The sequence below is a fragment of the Eubalaena glacialis genome, chromosome 9 (genome assembly GCF_028564815.1).
Source record: "Eubalaena glacialis isolate mEubGla1 chromosome 9, mEubGla1.1.hap2.+ XY, whole genome shotgun sequence".
Classification (NCBI taxonomy): domain Eukaryota; kingdom Metazoa; phylum Chordata; class Mammalia; order Artiodactyla; family Balaenidae; genus Eubalaena; species Eubalaena glacialis.
In genome coordinates, this window is record NC_083724.1 from 52,133,804 (window position 1) to 52,153,239 (window position 19,436).

General features: G+C 39.9%; 1 protein-coding gene across 1 annotated transcript in view; it reads right to left on the minus strand.

Annotated features, from left to right (window-relative positions):
* PGM5 (phosphoglucomutase 5) overlaps positions 1 to 19,436 on the minus strand; it is a 236,724-nt gene that overhangs the window by 168,381 nt on the left and 48,907 nt on the right. The window contains exon 3 of the mRNA XM_061200368.1: positions 1,778 to 1,940. Within this exon, the coding sequence (XP_061056351.1) occupies positions 1,778 to 1,940 (163 nt within the window). The remainder of the gene's footprint in view (positions 1 to 1,777; positions 1,941 to 19,436) is intronic.

Sequence of the window (19,436 nt, forward strand, 5' to 3'; positions counted from 1 at the left end):
GGGGGATACCTGGAAAATTCTGAATACAGATTAGGTTTTAGATGATATTAGAGAATTAGTATTATTTTTGTTAGGTGTGATCATGTAGTTATATAGGAATACGTCTTTATTTTAAAGAGATGTCAGAAATATTTAGGTGCAAAATATCTTCATGCTGTAATTTACCTTAAAATTCTTCAGAGGAAAAAAATAAGCAAAATGGAAAAACAAGGTAATGGATACATGGTATCCATTTATTATCCTTCCTACCTTTATATATGTTCAAAAAATTTTTTAATTCACCCCTATACACATATCCCACCCCACTAGGACTTCTAAACTATAAATTTCTATAAATATAAGAAAAAGTGAAATAATTCTAGGCATGTCAGTGAGAGAAAGTCAACACTATAGGAAAGAGAGAATGTAGGACTTATGCTAAGGAGTCATCTGTCTGACCATGTGACCTTTAGCAAACAGCCTCTCAGGGCTTTGATTTGTTCACCTATAAAAAGACAGGAATGATCTAAATGATTTTGAGGGTCTGTTCCAACTTTAAAATCCAGAGTCCTTCCATGTCAGATAAGCATCAACATTCAACCGTTTCACTGTGCTGAGGAGTACAGAGGACCAAAATGGGTTTGAGACCCCGTTATGCCATTTCCTCGTCATGTCACCCTGGGCGACGTGATGCTTAATTTTATGTGTCAACTTGCTTTGGCCACAGAGAGCCCAGATGTTCATTTAAACGTTATTCTGAGTATGTCTGTGAGGGTGTTTCTGGATAAGATTAACATTTGAATCAGTAGACTGGGTAAAGCAGATTGCCCTCCCCAGCGTGGCTGGGCCTCATCCAACCCACTGAAGGACTGGACAGAACAAAAAACTGAGAAAGGGAGAATTCACTCTCTGCCTGACTGTTTCCAGCTGACACACTGGCCCCTCCTGCCTTCAGAACTGGACTCAGACTGGACCTTACACTCTGCTGCTTCTCAGGCCTTCGGACTCAGATCAGAACCATACCATCCATTGGCTCTCCTGGGCCTCCAGCTTGCTGACCAAAGATCTTGGAACTTCGCTGCCTCCAAAATCACATGAGCCAATTCCTTATAATAAATCTCTATACAGATCTTCCTCAACTTACAATGGAGTTATCGTCCGATCAACCCATTGTAAACTGAAAATATCGTAAGTTGAAAATGCATTTAATACACCTAACATCATGGCTTAGCCTAGCCTACCTTAAGAGTGCTCAGGACACCGACGTTAGTCAACACTTCTACAAAATCATCTATCACAAAGCCTATTTTATAGTAAAGTGCTGAATATCTCATATAATTTATTGAATACTTACTGAAACTAAAAAACAGAAATGATTGAATGGGTACAGAATGGTTGTAAGTGTATTGGCTGTTTACCCTTGTGATTGGGTGGGAGCTGCATTCGCTGCCCCTGCCCAGGATCACGAGAGAGAATCATACCACGCACACATTGCTAGCCCAGGAAAAGATCAAAATTCAAAATTCAAATGAAGTAGTTTCTATTGAATGCATATTGCTTTTACACCACTGTAAAGTCAAAAAATCTCTAAATCAAACCATCGTAGGTTGGAGCCCATCTATGTGTCCTATTGGTTCTGCTTCTTTGGAAAACCCTGACTAATACAGGCACCTCACTAGATTTTTCTGAGCCATTTTCTCTCCGCCTTGCTTGTCTACCATCAGTGGGTCACTGTAAGACTATGACAATATAAGAAGAAAGAAATCATGACAATTAAGGCATATTCTGAACCACATACCTCCATTGGCAACATTAAATTTCACTCCAAACTCTCCCCCTGGTCCTCCAGGGCAGTGGCTGGCTGTCAGGATGATTCCACCAGCTGCCTTGATCTTTCTGATAATGCAGGAAACAGCAGGTGTCGACAAGATGCCATTCTGTCCAATAATCAGTCGACCAATCTAGATTAGCCAAGGAAAAAAAAATCAATCCAGTTACATGGGATTGAAGTGCATGTCAATGAGAAAGCGTCCCAGGCTCTATTAGCACACACTAATCACTTGGCAAAAAGAACTGAGTGGGGTTAAGGTGGGGGGCATGTGTAGTGGGGTGGGAGGAAGGGTAGCTCAGGCGTTGTCTTTCCTTCCCCATGTCTTCAAGACCATTTGGGACACCCACATCTCACAGTCAGTTATTAACCTGTAAATGGGATCTGCCTCATCGATTTTCAGTAGTTTAAAACACGTGCTTTTGCTGTACACCTGAAACTAATGACATTGTTAATCACCTATACTCCAATGTGAAATAAAAATTTTTTTAATATATTAAAAAAAAACACCCACTTCTGATGACCAAAGGGTTAGCTTGAATCACACGAGAAGTTCTTAGTTTGTTACTGGCTTAGAAACCGCACGTGTACATGCTGGAAATTACAAGAAAAAAAAACAGAGCACTTCTCTGCTTCACCTTCCTTCTCTGCCTCAGCACAAGCTCACACAGTAGGGACCTGATTTGCTACATCCTCATCGTCTGCAAGTGTGTTTTAACTGCACTTGGAAGGCCCAGTCTCCTGAAGGCAGAAGTCCTATTTTGGCAGAATGTGCTAGGGACATTGGAGAAATCCAGCCATGCTAGGCAGAAATCTAGAGGTCATCCATCAGTGTGGCCAGACTCTCTATAGCTACATAACTGATCTTTTTAAAAAGAAAGAAAACAGCATAGCCCTGCAGAGCATCACTCCATGTGCTTTGTTTTAAAATAGGGCCCAACGTCATCCAATCCAGTGGTTCTCAAATGTTGCTACAAATCAGAATCATTAGTGAAGCCTAGAAAATTCTAGTACTAAGTAGTCTAGTAGTCTAGTCCGGTACTAAGACTGCATTCCAGACCAATTATATTGGAATCTCGGGGTGGGATTCTGAGCTCCACAGTTGTTTCCAGCATTCAGCCAAGTTTGGTGATCAAACCCCCTCGCTACTCAAAGGGCCAGCGGCATGGGCATTACCTGCAAGCCTGGGAGAAATGCAAAACCTCAAGCCCTACCCCATACCTACTGAATAAGAATCAGTATTTAGCAAGATCCCCACCCCTTCTCCACATAATTCATTTGTCTATTAAAGTTTGAGAAGTACCAACATAGCCCAGCAACCAAAACCAGCTCCTGTGTCCAGCTCAACAGCAAAGTTACCCTGGCACCAACAATAGCATTGCTGGAAGTAGGTCACTGACCAGATATGACAATGAAAAAATATACAGAAAAAAAAAATTTTTAAAGGGCAAACACAAGAGCTCCAAAAACAAAGCAGTCTTGCGATAATTTAGTATAGAAAGACCCACACTCCACAACATCCCCAGAGTACATATTTTCAAGTGGATGAGGCAGATTATAAACAAATAAGCCTAATAGTAGTAGTGGTAGTAGTAATTACTAGCTGGATACATATTGGGAAAAATCAGCAGGTTTCTGTGATAGAGAATAATGGGGTGTTAATTTTAATAATAACAGTAACAATTATAGCAATAATAGCTAAGGGAGCTTGGATTTTATTCTAAGTACAAGGGGAATCCATAGAAAGGTTTTAAGCAGTGGAAGTGACCTGATATCAGTTACATTTTTTAAAGATCATGGGCTGAGCAATCCAAAAGATCGTATTAAAAAGCGAGTCATTCACATCAGCAAAGCATTCCAATGACTGTCCTTGTCTCCCACCAACCCCAGGTAAAGTCAAAGTCTTCATAGTCTACCAGGCCCTACATGATCTGACCGCCATCACCTGCCATTCTCCACTTCCCTCCCTCCCTCTGCTCCGGCCACACTGGCTGGTTTGCTGCTCCTCACACACATCAAGCGTGCTCAGCGCCTTTCCATTTGCTCTTTCCTCTCCTTAGAGCACTCTTATCCAGGTATTCATAAGCCTGCCCCACCCCATCGTTTGGGTTACTGTTTCAACATCAACTAATCAAAGATAGCACCCTTGACAGCCCTATACGGTACGGCACCCATAAGTCCCTAATTTCTCTACTGTCCTCTATTTTCTTTATCCTGTTTGGTCTTCTGTATTACACATATTACCCCTTAATATTTTCCATTTTTTCTGTTTATTTTCCCACTATATATAAGTTCTAAGGACTTTAGTTTTTTCACTGCTATACTCTGAGTATCTAGAACAAACTCAGCATATACTAAGTACACAATAAATATATGTTGAATTAATTAATTTAAAAAAATGAATGAATGATGAGTGAGTGGCTGCAATATGAAAAATGCATTAGAGAGTGACAAGAGCAAAAGGAGAAAGATCAGATGGAAGGCTCTCACGGCAGAGCTGAGTGTGGATAGCGTCTTGGACTAGACCAGAGGCAGCAGAAATGAAGAGAAGTGATTACGTTTGAATATATTTTTGGAAGGAGAATGAACAGAACATGTGGGTGGAATGAAATATGGAAGAGAGGCGCTAGAGTAGCCAGCCTCTAAGATGGCCCCCAATGATCTGTGCGTTCTGGCATTCATGCCTTGGTGCAGTCCCTTCCCACAGTGAATAAGGCAGATCTGAGTGATTAGTAGAACATTGCAGAAGTGATGGTGTGTAACTTCCAATAAATGACATTGCTGCTTCTGCCTTGCTCTCTTGGGTTGTTCACTCTGGGGGAAGCAGCCACCATGTCACCAGGACACTCAAGGAGCCCTGTGTAGTCACCTGAATGGAGAGGACCTGAAGCCTCCCACCAACAGCCAGCACCCACTTGCCAGCCGTGCAGGTGAGCCACCTTGCACTAGATCCTCCAGCCCTTCAAGCCTTCATATGACAAAGCCCCCACCAATATGCAACTGTGACCGAGTCAGAACAACCTACCTCCTGTCCCACAGAAACTATGAGTAATAGTAAATATTTGTTTATTTTAAGCCACTAAGTTCTGTCATAATTTCTTACACAGAAATAAATAACTAAAACAGGGGCAGTGAGGAAAGGAGCCAACTCACAGCTTCTACCTTTAATAACTTGATGGATGGTGGTGCCATTGATTAAGATGGGAAAGACAAAGGACAAAAATTACACTCATATTTTAGCCAGAGCCAAGATAAATCATGTTCCACATGCTTTTGTTAAAATTTATTTAGTCATTCAACTTATTTTATTGAGTATTACCATGAAACAGGCAATGTAGAAGACCCTGCAGGTACAGTAATGAATACAAATTAATCACTACCCTCAAGGAGTAAACCTGCAGATTCAAGAATCTGAAAAATATTTGTAACTTTTGTTCATAATTTTCTCTCTCTCCCATTTTTCAGAATTATTCTTAAAGAAATAATCTTTAAAGGGGAAAAAGGTATGTATGTGTAGACATTTCCTACAGTGGTATTCATTAGAGGTGAAAATTTTTAAAAAATCATTATAAGTGTCTAATAATGAAGAACCTATAAAATAAAGTGTGATGTATCAACTTATGGAATATTCTCCAGCCATCTAAAAGGATTATTATGAAGACCGAGCACCTGGCAGACTTGGTGAGCAGTCCACAAAAAGTTATGCTTCCCTTTCACAGGGCAGAACTGTTGCTGCACAGCAGCTGCCCAGCCAGAGGCTACATTTTCCAGACCACCCTTGCATCTAGGTGTGGCCACATGACCAGTTCTCGCAATGAGTGATAAACTATGAGAATGAGAACAGAAGTAATGTGTGTCCCTTCTGGGCTAAGGATGTTAAGGAGTAGATACGTCTTCTCCTCACGGCATATTTCCCCTTCCACAAACTCAACACAGGTGACCACACAGCTCTAGGAGATGCCAGAGGAAGAAGATGGAAAGAACCTGGGTCCCTAACTCACAGGATGGACAAGAGTCTTTGTTCATCAGCAAAATCCCCATAGGACTATTACGTGAGTGAGAAATAATTTTATATTGTTTTTAAGGGAATAAAAATTGCCGAGGAGACCTTCAAGTCTCCTGGTAGAGAAGTAAGACAGGGAGGTCCCCTTCCTCCCCACAAATACATCAGAAATACATCTACATGTGGAACAATGCCTACAGAACACCTACTGAACGCTAGCAGAAGACCTGACTTCCCAAAAGCCGTGTGGCTGACAGGGTCTTGGTGCTCCAGCTGGGTGTCAGGCCTGTGCCTCTGAGGAGGGAGAGCCGAGGTCAGGACATTGGTCCACCAGAGACCTCCCAGCTCCACAAATATCAAATGGCAAAAGCTCTCCCAGAGATCACCATCTCAACGCTAAGACCCAGCTCCACTCAATGACCAGCAACCTACAGTGCTGGACACCCTAAGTCAAACAATTAGCAAGACAGGAACACAACCACACCGATTAGCAGAGAGGCTGCCTAAAATCATAATAAGGTCACAGACACCCCAAAACACACCACCGGACACGGTCCTGCCCACCTGAAAGACAAGATCCAGCCTCATCCACCAGAAAACAGGCACCAGTCCCCTCCACTAGGAAACCTACACAACCCACTGAACCAACCTTAGCCACTGGGGGCAGACACCAAAAACAATGGGAACTACGAACCTGGAGCCTGCGAAAGGAGACCCCAAGCACAGTAAGTTAAGCAAAATGAGAAGACAGAGAAATACCCAGCAGATGAAGGAGCAAAGTAAAAATCCACCAGACCAGACAAATGAAGAGGAAATAGGCAGCCTACCTGAAAAAGAATTCACAGTAATGATAGTAAAGATGATCCAAAATCTTGGAAATAGAATGGAGAAAATACAAGAAACATTTAACAAGGACCTAGAAGAACTAAACAGCAAACAAGCAATGAAGAACAACACAATAAATGAAATTTAAAATTCTCTAGAAGGAATCAATAGCAGAATAACTGAGGCAGAAGAACGGATAAGTGACCTGGAAGATAAAATAGTGGAAATAACTACTGCAGAGCAGAATAAAGAAAAAAGAATGAAAAGAATTGAGGACAGTCTCAGAGACTTCTGGGACAACATTAAATGCACCAACATTCGAATTATAGGGGTTCCAGAAGAAGTAGAGAAAAAGAAAGGGACTGAGAAAATATTTGAAGAGATTATAGTTCAAAACTTCCCTAATATGGGAAAGGAAATAGTTAATCAAGTCCAGGAAGCACAGAGAGTCCCATACAGGATAAATCCAAGGAGAAATACACCAAGACACATATTAATCAAACTATGAAAAATTAAATACAAAGGAAAAATATCAAAAGCAGCAAGAGAAAAACAACAAATAACATATAAGGGAATCCTCATAAGGTTAGCAGCTGATCTTTCAACAGAAACTCTGCAAGCCAGAAGGGAGTGGCAGGACATATTTAAAGAGATAAAAGGGAAAAACCTACAACCAAGATTACTCTACCCAGCAGGGATCTCATTCACATTTGATGGAAATATTAAAACCTTTACAGCCAAGCAAAAGCTAAGAGAATTCAGCACCACCAAACCAGCTGTACAACAAATGCTAAAGGAACTTCTCTAGGCAGGAAACACAAGAGAAGGAAAACACCTACAAAAACAAACCCAAAACAATTAAGAAAATGGTAATAGGAACATACATATCGATAATTACCTTAAATGTAAATGGATTAAATGCTCCCACCAAAAGACACAGACTGGCTGAATGGATACAAAAACAAGACCCGTATATATGCTGTCTACAAGAGACCCACTTCAGACCTAGGGACACATACGGACTGAAAATGAGGGGATGGAAAAAGATATTCCATGCAAATGGAAATCAAAATAAAGCTAGAGTAGCAATTCTCATATCAGACAAAATAGACTTTAAAATAAAGACTATTACAAGAGACAAAGAAGGACACTACATAATGATCAAGGGATCAATCCAAGAAGAAGATATAACAATTGTAATTATTTATGTACCCAACATAGGAGCACCTCAATACATAAGGCAAATGCTAACAGCCATAAAAGGGGAAATCAACAGTAACACAATCATAGTAGGGGACTTTAACACCCCACTTTCACCAACGGACAGACCTTCCAAAATAAAAATAAATAAGGAAACACAAGCTTTAAATGATACATTAAACAAGATGGACTTAATTGATATTTATAGGACATTCCATCCAAAAAAACAGAATACATTTTCTTCTCAAGTGCTCATGGAAGATTCTCCAGGATAGATCATATCTGGATAACAAATCAAGCCTTGATAAATTTAAGAAAACTGAAATCATTTCAAGTATCTTTTCCTACCACAACGCTATGAGACTAGATATCAATTACAGGAAAAAATCTGTAAAAAATACAAACACATGGAGGCTAAACAATACACTACATAATAACCAAGAGATCACTGAAGAAATGAAAGAGGAAATCAAAAAATACCTAGAAACAAATGACAATGAAATCACGATGACCCAAAACCTATGGGATGCAGCAAAAGCAGTTCTAAGAGGGAAGTTTATAGCAATATAATCCTACCTCAAGAAACAAGAAACATCTCAAACAACATAACCTTACACCTAAAGCAATTAGACAGAGAAGAACAAAAAACACCCCAAAGTTAGCAGAAGGAAAGAAGTCATAAAAATCAGATCAGAAATAAATGAAAAAGAAATAAAGGAAACGATAGCAAAGATCAGTAAAACTAAAAGCTGGTTCTTTGAGAAGATAAACAAAATTGATAAACCATTAGCCAGACTCATCAAGAAAAAAAGGGAGAAGACTCAAATCAATAGAATTAGAAATGAAAAAGGAGAATTAACAACTGACACTGCAGAAATACAAACGATCATGAGAGATTACTACAAGCAACTCTATGCCAATAAAATGGACAACCTGGAAGAAATGGACAAATTCTTAGAAAAGCACAACCTTCCGAGACTGAACCAGGAAGAAATAGAAAATATAAACAGACCAATCACAAGCACTGAAATTGAAACTGTGATTAAAAATCTTCCAACAAACAAAAGTCCAGGAACAGATGGCTTCACAGGCGACTTCTATCAAACATTTAGACAAGTGCTAACACCTATCCTTCTCAAACTCTTCCAAAATATAGCAGAGGGAGGAACACTCCCAAACTCATTCAACGATGCCACCATCATCCTGATACCAAAACCAGACAAAGATGTCACAAGGAAAGAAAACTACAGGCCAATATCACTGATGAACATAGATGCAAAAATCCTCAACAAAATACTAGCAAACTGAATCAAACAGCACATTAAAAGGATCACACACCATGATCAAGTAGGGTTTAACTCAGGAATGCAAGGATTTTTCAATAAATGCAAATCAATCAATGTGATACACCATATTAACAAATTGTAGGAGAAAAACCATATGATCATCTCAATAGATGCAGAAAAAGCTTTCAACAAAATTCAACACCCATTTATGATAAAAACCCTCCAGAAAGTAGGAATAGAGGGAACTTACCTCAACATAATAAAGGCCATATATGACAAACCCACAGCCAACATCATTCTCAATGGTGAAAAACTGAAACTATTTCCACTAAGATCAGGAACAAGACAAGGTTGTCCACTCTCACCACTATTATTCAACATAGTTTTGGAAGTTTTAGCCACAGCAGTCAGAGAAGAAAAAGAAATAAAAGGAATCCAAATCAGAAAAGAAGAAGTAAAGCTGTCACTGTTTGCAGATGACATGATACTATACATAGAGAGTCCTAAAGATGCTACCAGAAAACTACTAGAAGTAATCAATGAGTTTGGTAAAGTAGCAGGATACAAAATTAATGCACAGAAATCTCTTGCATTCCTATACACTAATGATGAAAAATCTGAAAGAGAAATTAAGGAAGCACTCACATTTACCATTGCAACAAAAAGAATAAAATACGTAGGGATACAGCTACCCAAGGAGACAAAAGACCTGTATGCAGAAAACTATAAGACACTGATGAAAGAAATTAAACATGCAACAAACAGATGGAGAGATATACCATGTTCTTGGATTGGAGGAATCAACATTGTGAAAATGACTCTACTACCCAAAGCAATCTACAGATTCAATGCAATCCCTATCAAACTACCACTGGCATTTTTCACAGAACTAGAACAAAAAATTTCACAATTTGTATGGAAACACAGAAGACCCCGAATAGCCAAAGCAATCTTGAGAACGAAAAATGGAGCTGGAGGAATCAGGCTCCCTGACTTCAGACTATATTACAAAGCTACAGTAATCAAGACAGTTTGGTACTGGCACAAAAACAGAAATATAGATCAATGGAACAGGATAGAAAGCCCAGAGATAAGCCCACGCACATATGGTCACCTTATCTTTGATAAAGGAGGCAAGCATATACAGTGGAGAAAAGACAGCCTCTTCAATAAGTGGTGCTGGGAAAATTGGACAGGTACATGTAAAAGTATGAAATTAGAACACTCCCTGACACCATACACAAAAATAAACTCAAAATGGATTAAAGACCTAAGTGTAAGGCCAGACACTATCAAACTCTTAGAGGAAAACATAGGCAGAACACTCTATGACATAAATCACAGCAAGATTCTTTTTGACCCAGCTCCTAGAGAAATGGAAATAAAAACACAAATAAACAAATGGGACCTAATGAAACTTAAAAGCTTTTGCACAGCAAAGGAAACATAAATAAGACCAAAAGACAACCCTCAGAATGGGAGAAAATATTTGCAAATGAAGCAACTGACAAAGGATTAATCTCCAAGATTTACAAGCAGCTCATGCAGCTCAATAACAAAAAAACAAACAACCCAATCCAAAAATGGGCAGAAGACCTAAATAGACATTTCTCCAAAGAAGATATACAGATTGCCAACAGACACATGAAAGAATGCTCAACATCATTAATCATTAGAGAAATGCAAATCAAAACTACAATGAGATATCATCTCACACCGGTCAGACTGGCCATCATCAAAAAATCTAGAAACAATAAATGCTGGAGAGGGTTTGGAGGAAAGGGAACACTCTTGCACTGTTGGTGGGAATGTAAATTGATACAGCCACTATGGAGAACAGTATGGAGGTTCCTTAAAAAACTAAAAATAGAACTACCATACGACCCAGCAATCCCACTACTGGGCATATACCCTGAGAAAACCATAGTTCAAAAAGAGTCATGTACCAAAATGTTCATTGCAGCTCTATTTACAATAGCCAGGACATGGAAGCAACCAAAGTGTCCATCGACAGATGAATGGATAAAGAAGATGTGGCACATATATACAATGGAATATTACTCAGCCATAAAAAGAAATGAAATGGAGGTATTTGTAATGAGGTGGATGGAGTTAGAGTCTGTCATACAGAGTGAAGTAAGTCAGAAAGAGAAAAACAAATACAGTATGCTAACACATATATATGGAATCTAAGGGAAAAAAAAAAAAAAGGCCATGAAGAACCCAGTGGCAAGACGGGAATAAAGACACAGACCTACTAGAGAATGGACTTGAGGATATGGGGAGGGGGAGGGGTGAGATGTGACAGGGTGAGAAAGTGTCATGGACATATATACACTACCAAATGTACAATAGATAGCTAGTGGGAAGCAGCCGCATAGCACAGGGAGATCAGCTCGGTGCTTTGTGACCACCTAGAGGGGTGGGATGGGGAGGGTGGGAGGGAGGGAGATGCAAGAGGGAAGAAATATGGGAACATATGTATATGTATAACTGATTCACTTTGTTATAAAGCAGAAACTAACACACCATTGTAAAGCAATTATACTTCAATAAAGATGTTTAAAAAAAAAAAAAAGAAATGTAATTGAGTTATTTGTAGTGAGGTGGATGGACCTAGAGTCTGTCATACAGAGTGAAGTAAGTCAGAAAGAGAAAAACAAATGCCGTATGCTAACACATATATATGGAATCTAAAAAAAAAAAAAAAATGGTTCTGAAGAACCTAGGGACAGGACAGGAATAAAGAAGAAGACGTAGAGAATGGACTTGAGGACACAGGAAGGGGGAATGTAAGTTGGGATGAAGTGAGAGAGTGGCATGGACATATATACACTACCAAATGTAAAATAGATAGCTAGTTGGAAGCAGCCGCATAGCACAGGGAGATCAGCTCAGGGCTCTGAGACCACCTAGAGGGGTGGGATAAGCAGGATGGGAGGGAGGGAGGAGATATGGGGATATATGTACGTGTATAGCTGATTCGCTTTCATATCAAACAGAAACTAATACACCATTGTAAAGCAATTATACTCCAATAAAGATGTTAAGAAAACATCAAGTTTTTTTGCTATAACAAAACATTTAAGTTTTGTTAAAACATTTAAACATTCAAGTTTATTTGCTATAACAACTTACACTTTCTTAAGTAGTAGAGAAGGAACATAGACAATGCTTTAATGCTAAGTCAAAATGCAGAAATCGAAATAACTTTTAAGCTATTACAACAATGTACAATTATGTACACTTTGGGGCTAGCACTTAGAAAAATACAGAAATAAATATGTACAGTTTATTTGTTAAATAGGTGAGATTATAGATACATTTTTATCTTATTAAATTTGAATTTTTTTAAAAGGTAATATCTTCTCTGTTTAACATTAAAGTGGGAAAATACACTTGAATAAAATTTCAACCTGAAACATTTTAGTTTCAGTGGAGTATTAATAGGAGATTAAATTCTAGTTATCTGGAAGTTTTAGCTGTGTGGATCTGCTCATTAACCCACCAATACCAAAAAAAATGAGGTAATGCTGGACACTGTATATAACTCTAGTTGAGGGACTTCTGAGAGGAGACAAGTGCTGGAGGGGATGCAGGAGAGCAGGTGATGAGGCTTCTAAGATAAGACATGGAAAATCGTGAAGATATTTGTGTCCCGTGGGAATGCTCACCAAAAAGTGACCTCAGCAGAGGAGGATTTAAATAATCAAGTGGCTAGAAGGACCAGCTCTGTCAAACCGGTCTGCCTCTTTCCCCAGCCACTTCTGTCATTGCCCAATGGGCTCGTGAACAGGATGGCCGACGGCTGCAGGGAGGGAGGTCAAGCGTGGGCTCAGCACATGGACCTCCACTCACCAAGGCCGACCTGGCTGCAGCCACCACTGAGGGCCTTATGTGCCCCCAGCAGAGACCAGCCCTCAGTCCAATCTCCACCTCTGTGTTCACATTACCCTCTCTGTGTGTCTGTTTTCTCCTCTTCTGTAAATTCTCCCTCTCCTAATTAGCCCAAGGCAAATGTCATCAGAAAAGCTATGACTTTCAAGATCTAGTAATTGATCAAAGAAATATAACCTTTGGAAGCCCTGCTGTATAAAGAGAAAGCAACACAACTTAAAGTGAAAAGATCTTTATATGAGTCTTTGCTCCACCCCTGACCTAAGGCAAATTGCGTCACTTGTCTGAGGCACCTTGTGTTCATCTGCAAAGCTGAGAGGGTTCAGGGTCATGAAAATTCACGTAAGATGAGATTATATAAACTCTTCATGAAATTCAACATGACCCAAATCATGCTATTGCCTTCCCCAAGCCCCCTCCCCTCCTCCAACATTTAAAATTCAATTTTAGACCTTAAATTAACCCTTAAACTACCATTTCCCCTTCTGAAAAAGTCTTAGAAGTACCATCCTCTGCCAATGTTGCAGACTGCTACCTTGCAAGAAAAAGATGGTCTACTTACATCATTGGCTTTGGTTTTGTTTACAGCATTGAAGCAGGCAACATCTGACTTCTATTCCTGAGTGAAACCCACACCACAGCCTGGGGAGGTCTGAGCCATGGCACTTTGCTGCTCCCTCGCTGACCCTCCCAAAGGGGCACTGGAGGAACTGCCACGCCCATACCATACAGTCTGTCTTTGACTGGAGGAAAGGAAACCTCACCCAGCCCTGCAGACGGTGCACCAACCTGGGTGGGCTTTACTGCTACTGAGAAACATGTCCTTCAGTTCCCACTAGGAAAGGGGGGCAAAGTAGACCCCAGTCCAGTGTTGCTTACACACACACACAGAAGGCACACATATACAGACAGATACCAGGATCCACAGGTAGCCATGAGAACACTGTCACAGTGTTCTGCAGACACATACGTGAGGCACACACTTTCCCAGACGCCCAGATACACAGACCCAGCATGAACTTGTTCTTATCCAGTCATGACTGCTAAATGCTAGGGAAAGGGAGGATGTAGCAGGTAGCCATGTGCAATTACCATCAATCATTTCCCTCAGTGCAGTTACTTATAATCCCTCTGAGTCTATTCTTCTAACTAGATGCCGGCGTCTTCCACCAACTCTCACGCCTCACCTAGATTGCATCACCATTTACTCCACCCATGAATGGGCACAGCAAGTGCCTCAGGAATCGATATGCCCTTCCACATACCACAGACCAGTGTCCTGAAATAGAGAAAATTTTATTTCATGAAGCTTTCTCCCAGCACATCCATACTTTACAACGTGTGCCATATACAACGAATTTTTTTAATGATTTTATTTCTGATGGCTCCCTCTTTTCAGAACACTAATAACTACTCTTCTAACCTAGATTTAGTATGAGTTCAGTTTCTAATTAGCTCAGATTAAAGTCCCAGAGAGCAGCAATATACAACTTAAACCCTCAGGCTAGAATCTCAGGGTAGACGTGGAATTTTGATACCAAATGATTTTTCCCCAGTAACATAACACTAAAGAAAGCAGGACTGTTTTCATGTGTGAAATCCCTTAAATAAGATTTCCACTTTATGGTTTCCTTTTAACTTTAAATAAGTCATAAAAAAAGAGTCCCACAGAGAGAAAAGAAAAAGTAAGCATGACATTCTTCAACAACCTCTGGTCACTGTGTCACATCCCTGTAATTCCCAAAGTGAATCAGAGAGAGTAAAGAGGGCACTAAACAGAAACTTCCTTGATGGTTCACAGACAGAGTGCTGTACAGGACCACACAGCCACCACCATGTCCACCTACAAAGTGCATGGAAAGCCATAAACACAAAGATGCCTGTTTCTCATCTTCTTGGTTAAACAAAAAACAAAAGCCATGAAGGAAACCCAGAGCCACGCTGCTGTGGATGGCCAGGCTTCAGTCTCTCGTCCCTGCTGTCAGAGAGGAGTACCAGCCCCTGACCACTGCTGCATATGAGTAAGCAGGAGATGGCTAAGTGGAATTTTGAGAAATAACAAACTCAAGACATGGATGTAGTTATCCAAACATCAAGGGACTTCTCCATTTGCACATAGATAATTGTGCAGTTATACGCTTTGTTACACGGAGACCAGATGGGAGCAACCGAGCTCATCCTCAGATGCCTGTTCCCCTGGAAGCCTTGACACACATACCCAGGGGCTGGAGGGTGAGACGAGAGTTCATTAGAACCAAACCAAGCTGTATTTCACATTTGATTCCCAACATCTGAACAGGTGCAGAAAAGACACGGGCATCTGGAAGTTTGGCCAAAGTTCTATTCCTCAATCAGCCCACCAATTCTCAAGGTCTCACTGAGAAGATCAGGCACTCTAGCTTTCCTTGGGTGCAAAATGGGGGCAATGAAATTGACATTTATGTTCCTACTGGTAATTCAGTGCTTGGAAGATACTGAAATCTTTACCTTAAGATATAGAACTCGGCTCACTGAAAGAAGAAAGGGCTCTATCTGCTGCCATTTTATGAGGTGATCAACCCAACCAGATACCAGGATAAGAACTATTGGATCCATCTGGGTCAAGAAAGCAGGGCTGAGTGCCCTGAGATAAGCTGAGATTTTGGCATTCAACGGGAAATGATGTAAAAATGGACTTGCCACCTGCCGGCTATATGACTTTGGACAAGATCCTGAATACTCTGTATTTCAGTTTTGTTACCTAAAAGATGGAGGGTAAAAGAAAGTAACACAGCCAAGCTCCAGTTCAGCATCTGACACCCAATAAATCTTTGATATATTTCCCTTGCCTTCCTTGCTGGTGTCATTTCTTAATTCTTAATTATGAATTTCTAATTCATAGTAATTGAATGCATTTGTTGTTTCACTAACCTGCAATGGTTTTCTAATTACAAAATATATATGACATTTATATATATGACAAATATATGTATATATAGTACATATATGACATTTAGAAAGTACTCATAAGCAAGAAGAAAGTAAAACTCATCTGTAAACCTAAAAGTGACCACAGTAAACATTTCAGTGTCTAACCTTTGTCTATGTGTCTTGGGATATCTCTCTCTCTCATTTACATATTTATATTTTTACAAAAGGGATTGTCGTGTAGTCTACATCTTTCACTTAACATATCTACCCCTTCCGTGGAGTCTTTCTCTGTTACTGACTATTTTTCCACAACATGATTTTAGTGGCTGTATAGTCTTCCATTATTTAAATGTACCATGGTTTACTGACCAATATAAAAGTGTTCTTTTACCTAAGTTTTTATATGTGAAACTAAAAATGTTTGAGGACTAAACCCATCCTATGGAATAAATTTAACTCAAAGTAGCTTGCCACCAATTAAATAGAAAATTAGTTGTAACACACCTACGTAAGTGCAATGTCTTCTTTCTTCTTTAACCACCAGACCTGCTCATTAAGAAACTGCTAAAGTCCATGGTGATTAGTGACAGGACCTCATGTCTGTATCCTCGCCTTGGCCCGGATCTTCCTATTTTCATTGCCCCATCTATGCCTCTGACTTGCACCGTCCACTGGTATGTCCCATGCCAGACTGCTAACTTACCCACGTTACTGAGCTCACAGCAGAGAGCTGTCCGTACAAGATCCTGCCTGGAATGCAGGGTTTATACTACTTATATTTCTTACTATTGGTCCATCCAACTCCAGCACAAGTTCTATTTATTATCATAGAAACATAGGTCATTTGGGAACATTTAGTCACCTCCTTCAACTCTATGCTGTCTTCAGATATTTCTGACATCTGGGTCTCTGCTCTACTCTCTTTTTGAATATATCCAGGGAAGAAGATGTATCTTCGGGGAGGGGGTGTCCTGGGCACATGTGCACACACATATGCTATTTGATAAACTATCTCAATGCTTAAGAACACTTTCCATCTGGAACCTTTATAAGTAGACAGTATACACACACACACACACACACACACACATATAAAATCCCAAAAGAAAAAACTCACTATCTTTGGCTCTTTTATGGATAGAATATATATATATAGATTCATATACATATTCCTCTATATATGTGTGTATCTTTTCCCAGAAAAATCTCAGTGTCTCTTTATAGCTATGTGTTTTTCCCTGAGTAGCAGTCACAGTCAATTAAAATACATATATGTGGATCTTTAAGTAAATTCCATCAGACCAATATCTGTCTGGTTGGGAAATAATTACTGTCCATTTGCTAAGTGCCACCAACCGTTATACTATGTTCCAGTGAACTAAAGACCTCTGGCGATCACAGATTTACAACTCAGCAAGATTAAACAATTTACTGTTATTTATGACAGCAAAGCTAGGTCTTCTGTATTATATTCCACGTTAGCATCTGTCACTTTACATTTGGGAGATGCTGTCCAAAAAAAGATTATGCCTCCTAACCAAACATTCAGCAGGGCTGCAGGAACAGGCACCCTGACAAACATCCTGACAAAATGCTTTAAAGCATCGCTAGAGCTTGCAGCTGTGCATTTTCAGACTACTCAGCAGATGAGCGTGGATTCTCTTAGCCTCTGCTTGGTCTGTTCCTCTCAGTAATCCCTCACATGGCCCAGTCCATTAGGCTTGAAAATCCGCATGAAATGAGCAGATTAAGATCTGGCCTCAGGTGGGGGCAGTGGAGCAGGTATAGAAGGGTGGGTCTGCTCTTCACGTAGCCTGAGCCTCAGAAAGGTTTAAGATTGAAAAGCATGGCATTGACTCAGCTGATTCATAATAGGAAATAATGCACAGACCATGCAAAAAGAAGTCCTTTATGTTGAGTTAAAGTCTACGCCAGAGCAGCTGCTGCCACCTCAAGTACCGTGACAGGGTGTGCGTACATGTGTGTCTGTGTGTGCATGAGTGAGTGAGTGTGTGTGTGTGTGTGTGTGTGTGTGTGAGCGTTCATGCTGGGAGAGGGGAGAGGATCATGAGTTCAGCAGTCGCCACCCAACCCTTAGCCAGCAGCCTGCAGAAATGCCCAAAGTCTTACGAAAGCAACTGTGATCACCACATTGACGGGCGCCTTCTATCAGTAAGGCTACTGAGAATAAAAAGCATATATGCACATGTCCTTTTATTTTAATCAGAGAAAAATAGTTTGGTAATAATTGTGCTATGTGAATCAATAAAATAATTGACAATAATCCATTACCTCATTCAATCCTCCCAAAACCCCTGGAAGATGTGGAAGGCAAGTATTACGACAGTGCCTATTTTTATAAATGAGGAAACAAACCCCAGAAAACTAGGTGACTTCCCCACAGTCATATACGTTGCAAATGATGGTATAATGATTCAAATTCAGAGTTTCTCCTTTTTTCTTAACTACTCTCTAGTGATGTGTTTAATTATGAAAGCAAGGCATATATACATGTGTAATTACTTAATAAAGAGAAGTATATGAGTAGAAAGGGAAAGGATTCCCCTCCCCCATCAAACACACCCACATACCCCAGATATATTCACTGTTAACTGTCTGGACTATGTTCCTCCAACCCTATTTTCTATGCCTAATTATATACACAAAAGTGGGATCATGCTACACATGACCCTCTACTAATTGCTTTGTTTCACTTTAACAAACTATCATCCACATCTTTCTCATGTCACATATAGATCCACGTCCTTCATTTATGGATATTAATGCATTCCTGGTGTGGTTGTGTCATAAATTATGTACCTGTTCTCTACTGCTGAACATATAAATTGTTTCCAAGTTTTTTTTTTAATAAAGCTGTTTTGTTTTTTTAAGTTTTTTTTGGGGGGGGGCGGGGGGGGCCTGAGCCGAGCAGCATGTGGGATCTTAGTTTCCCAGACCAGGGATCAAACCCACACCCCCTGCATTGGAAGCGTGGAGTCTTAACCACTGGACCACCAGGGAAGTCCCTCCAAGTTTTTCTTTAGCAAAATGTTGCAGTGAGTATTCTTGTACATAAATGTTTCCACATTTGTATGAGAAAATCTACAGGATATATTCTTAGAGTAAGGGATTCTTAGATTATTGGACAAGTACTCTATTAATTTAGATACATACTGCCAAATTGCCTGACCAAAAAGTTGTATCAATTTAACTTCCACCAACAGTGTACAAACATGACAATTTTCCAACACCTATGCCAGCTCTGAGTATTTTCCGTTTTTTTCAAATTAATGGATTGTTTTTATTTTTATTTCTTTGGTTACTAACGAGGCTGATCACCTTTTCATGCATTTGTGGTGGTTGTTGACAATATTTCTTTTAAACTGTTTGAATTTTCTTATTGATTTGGGAAAGCTTTTCATATATTGTAGATATTAACCATCTGCTGTAAAACTCTCCTCCTAGTATTTTGTGAGGTCTTTTGTCAAGCAGGATAAACTCTGGTCCT